This window comes from Biomphalaria glabrata, chromosome 3, assembly GCF_947242115.1.
Source record: "Biomphalaria glabrata chromosome 3, xgBioGlab47.1, whole genome shotgun sequence".
Lineage (NCBI taxonomy): Eukaryota > Metazoa > Mollusca > Gastropoda > Planorbidae > Biomphalaria > Biomphalaria glabrata.
Genome location: NC_074713.1, coordinates 26,706,743 through 26,714,206, shown reverse-complemented (window position 1 = coordinate 26,714,206; position 7,464 = coordinate 26,706,743). Strand labels below are relative to the sequence as shown.

At 36.4% G+C, this 7,464-nt stretch overlaps 1 protein-coding gene across 1 annotated transcript; it reads left to right on the top strand.

The window, feature by feature from the left end:
- Positions 1–328: 328 nt before the first annotated feature.
- Positions 329–7,461, top strand: LOC106056960 (uncharacterized). Its single transcript, XM_056024464.1, has 3 exons — positions 329–465; positions 4,984–5,120; positions 6,783–7,461. Exons 2-3 carry the CDS (start codon positions 4,986–4,988, stop codon positions 7,020–7,022), a joined length of 375 nt encoding a protein of 124 aa, XP_055880439.1. The 5' UTR covers positions 329–465; positions 4,984–4,985; the 3' UTR covers positions 7,023–7,461.
- The last annotated feature ends 3 nt before the right edge of the window (positions 7,462–7,464 follow it).

The window sequence follows — 7,464 nt, the reverse complement described above, 5'->3', positions numbered from 1 at the left end:
ACAAATTTGTCCTAACATATGAGATGAGGAATGTGCCTTTATCTTTGTGTCTTTCAGAGTATTTTATTAGATTTTGTTTTTGTATTTGAAGATTATGGTTCAGTGTTTTATGTATAATTGCTACTTTTCTCCAGGGAGAATCTCGGGAAAAGGATGCAAACACTGATGAAGACCGATTCATCTGGAGACAGCTTGCCGCCTCTACTGTGTAGGGAAGTTGGAAGATCGAAGTCTCTATAAGTAAGGCCAGATTAGATCTAGGTCTGTGGTCTAGTTATCAATTGTATAATGTCATAGGAAACTCAGGCAATCTTTGCACGTCTTGCTCTAGGTTCAGCACTCTTGTTGAATGTCTTCAGAAGTCTTGCTGAACTCATCTGAAGTGTTGGTTTGTATATTTCTCTTGTAAATAATGTTAGTTTGTCTCACAGCAACAGAATGTAGAGAAGTGATGACGCTAAAAAGGTAAGCACCCCGAGTCTCTTTGGCTTACTGAACCTCAAAAAATCCTGTCAAAATCATGTAGATCTACATAATATAGATTTAAATTTAAAATCAATACACTATAGATATGCTAGAACTATAATTGAATCTAGAGGCAATGTAAAAAATATTATATAGATCTAGATAATTAGTAGATATCTATTTCGTTTCAGGTAAAGTTACAAACAAATTCCTATTGTTGAGAGTCTATTCATTAATCAATTAATTCATGACACTTCTATTTATTTTTAGCCGTTAATTAGCTAAATGATTACGTCCTAGGTCAAACCTCTTGGGGAGTGTTGTGGATGACGTCTTGGCGCGGTTTGAACTCGGCACCATCGTAACGATCACCTGAAATGCATACCACACTGCAAGGTTACGTAGATCTATTTCTAGGTTGCTAGATCACATTTTATCTTTTTAGTTGCACCGTCCGTTGCTTTTAGTATTTTGTATGTTACTTGATCTATATGTTACTTGATCTATATGTTACTTGATCTATATGTTACTTGATCTATATGTTACTTGATCTATATGTTACTTGATCTATATGTTACTTGATCTATATGTTACTTGATCTATATGTTACTTGATCTATACGTTACGTGATATATATTACATACATATATAGTGTTTAGTTGCTGTCATCTCAGATTGTTAACCCTCCGATCTGATGTTGGATTCTAAGGTAACCCGGTCGCTGTTGTACGGCCTCAGAGTGTGTGGGATGCGGGACGAGGTCAATTCAACGATAAAGAGACAAAGGCTGCGGCGGCTGAGCATTGACTTTAAATGTAGAGCTTAGAACTCAGTTTTCTGTTCATTAGGGGCTTCTTCCTCCAGTCACGGAGTTAAGAATGGGTTCTCCGCGATCTAGTAAGCATATAGGCGCATGTTTAGCTGTCAATCCCAGAGATGATGTGACGAACAGAAATTCTGGAACTGAAGCAATGTTATGTGATTATATTTTACGTGAAACTAGGGGTGCACCGGATAGTACTTTTTGATATCCGGCCGGAGCCGGATATGACCGGATAGTAAAATTTGATATTCGGCCGGAGCCGGAGCCGAATACCTAAGTGTCTTGTAAATAGCTTGTATTGCTGAGCATTTTACGAAACTGTTAAATAACATACCTATATTTGTTGGTATTATTTTTTTTCCTTTTATATACCTTATTGTTTTAAACTCTGTTACTGATTGATTTATTCAAGCTTAACAATATTTATAAACAAAAATTAATCTGTGTAGCACGTACGAGGCCACCAACCATAAAGGCTGTGTGTTGGAGGGTCAATGTAAAATATGTTAGTATATATTTAACTAGTTACTAATGTAAATCTCTCATCTGGCTTGTATGGTGGTTGGATGTATGTGTTCAAGAATTTCTGACCAACAACTGGTCATCAGACTTGTAATTTTAAGTCCAAAGACTGCTTCTGGTTCTGGTTTCAAGGGCTTAATACTGATAGCTGTTAGTTAATAGTTGGAATCTGAAGCGTAGTAGGTCATATATTTATTAATCCATTTGCGGCAAACGATATTTTATTAACAGCAGGAACATCTATTATACCTACTCATAGCCTGAGCCTTAAATGTTGCGAAGCATAGATTTAACTGTAGTCTGTAGGCCTATTATTGGTATCTATGTTTAGATCTACTGTTATATAGATCTAAGAAAATCAGGAAAATCAACTATAGAAGAAAAAAAAACTCATTGACACCCTCCGTACCAAAAAAAAACATAAATAGACTCTGTGTTCGACTGATAGTAACAATCTGGTCAGATAGACCTAGTGAGCCTACACATGTAGTCCTAGTGTAGTGTGTATAGATGATGGTGTTGACCATCACGCGTTTTTGTTCTTGGGCATTCGCAATAGTGTTTAGTGTGCAGGCGAAAAAAGATAACACATTGGCATGGTCAGTCAAGCATAGGCCTATAGATAAATTATATCTGTACCTTAGTTACAGAGGTCAAGTGTTTCTTAATATTCCAGCGTATTTTTTCATTGTTTGCTAGATCTAATTGTGGTGTTTTAGATCAATTTATTTTCTGCGATGTTAAATTTTACTGTAAGGTTTTCCTTAATATATTAAGTCAATAGATTAAAACAATGATATTAGTTTTCTTTCTAAAAGTTTTAATACAAGGGGAAAAAATACATACACGCACACATTTGTTTTATTTTATTGTGCAATGAACGTGTGTTCAGCGCCCTAAATGACATTTCTCTCCAAGTAAACAAACTTAGTCTCATCATCTAGTCACCTCTAGACAGTGTCAATGTTTCTCAACAATCTGCGTTAATCCATTCTGGCTTAAGAATGGTCAATGTCTATCAATACATTGTCATGGATTAAACAAATAAGAAGTTGAGCATGTTGAGTCTCTTGAGCCCTCCCCTTAAAGATACCCCTGGTCTCATAATAAACACACTCATACCAGAGTAACCTTATGGAGATTTGGCTTGTAGTCCCGCCCCTAATAAAAATTCTTCTCCAAGTAAACAAACTCAGTTCCCTCATAAGATGTGACCTCTAGAAAGTGTCAACACGTTGACATCTGGCTTAATGTGGTCAGCTGCCTATCCGTGAACTCAATGTTATGGACTAAACAAACAAAAGGAGGTGGGGGTTGCTCATCTCTACCTCTGGAGATATACCCGCACATCTAGACAATAACCCCAATAACAAACCTAGTTCCCTCGTGTGACCTTTAGAGAGTGCTTACGTCCATCGTATCTGACTTGGGGTCACCTGTCAATCAATGAACTCAATGTGATGGGCTAAACAAATAAAAGGGGGAGGGAGATGTTCATCTAGAAATATACCTGGTCACCTTAGAGGTGTGGTTCTTGTAGTCCAGCCCCCCCCTCCCCCCAATAAAGATTAACTAATAAGTAAACAAACTCAGTTCCCTCGAAAGGTGTGACTACTAGAGAGTGTCAATACGCTGACATTAAACCTACGTCCATCGTATTTAACTTGTGGTTACCTGCCTATAAATAAACTCAATGTGATGGACTAAACAAATAAAAGGGGGTGGGAGTTGTTCATCTCTACCTCTGGAGATATACCCGCACAGCTAGACAGACGTCTGGTCAGCATGACGTAGTCAAGGAATGTAGCATTTTAACATGTTAACTAACTTACTCAAAGGTCAAGACAAATTGAAAAAAGTGCCAGCCATTGCTGCTCTGTATGTAAAGCGCACTTATGATGTAAAGTTTCATTTCTATTTATATTAAGTTATTAACACGCCTTGTCTTTATAATAAACGATATTTGGTGCATATTCATAATGGCTCTATTTTTAAGCACATTATTTTGTTTTCATAAAAGCATTAATACATTCTATAACAGACAGTAATGGAACGAGGTCCACTTTGTGCATATTAAATAGGTGTATTTTTTACTATCCGGTTTACTATCCGGTAGTGATATCCGACCGGAGCCGAATAGCACCGGATAGTAAAAAATGCCGGATATTTGGCAGAAGCCGGAGCCGGAGGGACTATCCGGTGCACCCCTACGTGAAACATAGTCAATGATATACATGTTACTATGATGATATATACGTTAGGAGATAGATAGGTAGCGTTATACAAATGTTACATGATATTTTTGTTAGTTAATATATGTTACGTAATACACATGTTACGTAATACACATGTTACGTAATACACATGTTACGTGATCTATGCAATCTATAGGTAACTAGTTCTAAATGCTACTTTGACTTAGTATTATGCATCTTGGTGTATTAGCGTCTTTATATTCTGCAACGTCTTGTCGGTCCTTGCTTCTTACAGCTATACAAGACAGTGGCAGCACTGTGTGGCTGTTTAGTTTATTATGGTGCTGTGGGAAGGGAAGTAACAGTCTTCCAAGCCAACAGTTTCCAGTTCATTATTAGGGAAGGGGGGAGTGTAATTTTTTTATATGACATCATTAACTCTCCCCCCCCCCCCACACACACATCTCATATACATGCTCCATTTAAAGAAAAAGTAAAGATGTTTATTGTTGTGCTGGCCACTCGATGTCCTCGTTAAAAGTTGATATCAGAAAAGAGGAAGCATCGTATTACCCGCAAGAGCTTATTCACGAGCATCACGGCGTGTTGACTTAACAAGCATAGAGACGTTGTTAAGGTTCGGACTCTACAGTTTATTAGACTAGAACATAATGACATACCATCTAAATGTATTTCGGCCATTCGTTGCTTAACATACATTTATTTTATCATTTTACAACATTGAATATTGTCAGATCACAAACGTAAATCCTATAGGCTCACGCGTACCTCAAGTCTAAAGTAAAGACAAAATATAAAATAATATTAAAAAAACATAGGATCAAAGAGGTAGTGTTGGTTCAAATTAAGTAATATGTCTTTGTCTCCTGGGGCTGAGAATGCTGACGCAAAGTATTTATTTAGGATGTTCATTATCATTATGTGTTAGATAGATAGAGCCTATTTTCTATGTCTCAGTCATGTGGTTATTCAAGTGGTGTAATGTGTCTTGCTACGTAGCTATGAGCTTGCTACTCTACAGCATAGTTCTCTTCATCTCGGGATGCTATTTGTTCTTTTGGCTGCACACAAAAATCAATCGCCACTACCTCAAGGTGAGTCTTGTCTCAATGTGTGTGTGTATTTGTGTGGATATACGTCTGTGTGCATTGGGGTGTATGTGTGCACGGAGGTGTATATGTGTGTATCTTTGTGTTCGTGTATTCGAGTATGCGATGGGTACAGGTGTAATTTATAGTATGAAAAGCATTTAGGCATTTGATTTGGTGGAGACATACCAAAAAAAAAAATTAATAATAAAGTTACCAAAGACAAGAGTATTTTAGGTCTGACTGGTAAGTAAGTGGCTGTGAGACAAGTAAGTGGCTGTGAGACAAGTCAGTGGCTGTGAGACAAGTCAGTGGCTGTGAGACAAGTAAGTGGCTGTGAGACAAGTAAGTGACAAGTAAGTGGCTGTGAGACAAGTAAGTGGCTGTGAGACAAGTCAGTGGCTGTGAGACAAGTAAGTGGCTGTGAGACAAGGGAATGAGTTTAAAAAACAAAGCTTATCTAAGGGAAGGAACCGCTAAGTAATGTCATTTATCTGAAAATTACGGGATTTATCTCCATTTCTGTTGTATAAAAATAAAAACAAAATTAATTAATTAGTACTAAATTACTCATTAATTGATTTCATTTTTGGATTGATTCGTGTGTTGTTATCAACTATGAATAATTATGCAAAATTTCAACTTGATCCAAGAATGGGATGTGGGAGAAAAAAAAAAACGTGTGAAAACGTAATAAGGGGACTAAATTCATATATATATTTATCTGCACATCTCTCTTATGTAGCATTTATTACCCTTATTTTAAAATCAAAACAATAAATCACCAATAATTGATTAATTAATTGTTCTTTATTTTATTATTAAGGTATAAGGTAACTAAACAAAAAGTGTGAAAATGAATTGTGGAAGCTTGGGAGAGGTTTTTGAAATCAATTTGCAAATCGAAACAATGTCAAGGACGCTAGGAACACGTGGGCCAGGGTTGAACAATATAATAATAGAAGTAGGCTAACAGTATAATGACACTTGAAGTCATAAAAACAATGTAAATAGTATTACCCTTATACGTAATGTCTTCTGTGTCTGTGGGCCTCTACTACTTATGTGACCGGATGCAATGAACCCCCCTTTGTGCCATTGTTGCTACGCCTTTGTTTGAAACTGCCAATAAAGTAAAACAAGTAAATACTTAAAATACTTTTAAAACAACAAAGCTTATATTGAGTCAAGGAAAAGCACCACGTTATCGGTACCATATCTTTCAATATTGCAAAGTTTACCTCCCTTTTTCATATAAAATAAAAGTAATTAAATACCACTAATTGATTAACTGATTAGTTTTGATTGATTCAATCGTTGTCAGCGACAGGGGATAATTGTGCCAAATTTAAACTTGATCCCAGAATGGGAAGTGGGATTAAAAAGTGTAAAAGAATCCAGACAGACAGACAGACGAAGTAAGTTACTATTAGCTTTGTACAAGTCACTTGGTGCTACACCAGAGAAGCGTACACATGAGATTTTCCAGTGTTAGCTAGTGCATAGCTGCTAACATATACACTTGTAAACATATAGCCTATCAACGAATCCTTTCTCTATACATGCATCAAAAGGTGAGCTATTTTTAGTTAGTCGCACCTGGTGAAAACCTCCAATGAAATGTAAGCCTGTCTACAGTCAGTTTTAGTTTCTTTATTTTCCAAACAGCTAGTGACACAAAAAGCTATGGACGAAGCAAGGGACATAGCCATCCTGTCGCAGCAGACGGACTCCTGGGTCCAGCCTCCAATCCCCGAGAACGAGAGCCTCAATACACACAGCTTGGTCAGTGGTCAGTTGGACAGCCAGTGCGACACTATGGAGGCTGAGCCTTCGTACAACGGTACCTGGAGCTGCGGGGATTCCGTCCCAGCCATCAACAGAGACATCACTTCGTTAGTCCATTGACCGCGTGTAACTGGTACATTCAGTAGATACTCATTAAAACGTGTACATTGAAAGGATGATAGTGAGTTACCTGTCAATTAACATCTGTGTTTTGAAATGGGCATTAATTAACATAATCTAGGTCTTCCTAATACTCTCATTTATATATATATATATATATATATATATATATATATATATATATATATATATATATATATATATATATATATATATATATATATTCTTTGTTGTTGTTTTTTAATATAAAGCTTGCATATTATATTTAAGTAAAAAATGTTTGCATACTGGTCATCCAGTACAATCCCAAACCTAGTTCCAATAAACGACCTGACGATTAGAACAATGATCTAAACTTCGAATTTTTTGTACATTTAAACATATTTAGTAAATTCTGTGTTTATACATAAATAAATAGACTTGAGAGAAGGTTATTAAAGTG

Coding starts and splice junctions, on each gene's coding strand:
- LOC106056960 (XM_056024464.1), top strand. CDS start 4,986: ATGTGGTTATTCAAGTGGTGTAATGTGTCTTGCTACGTAGCTATGAGC. Junction 5,121..6,782: donor TCAATCGCCACTACCTCAAG/GTGAGTCTTGTC, acceptor TTTTCCAAACAG/CTAGTGACACAAAAAGCTAT.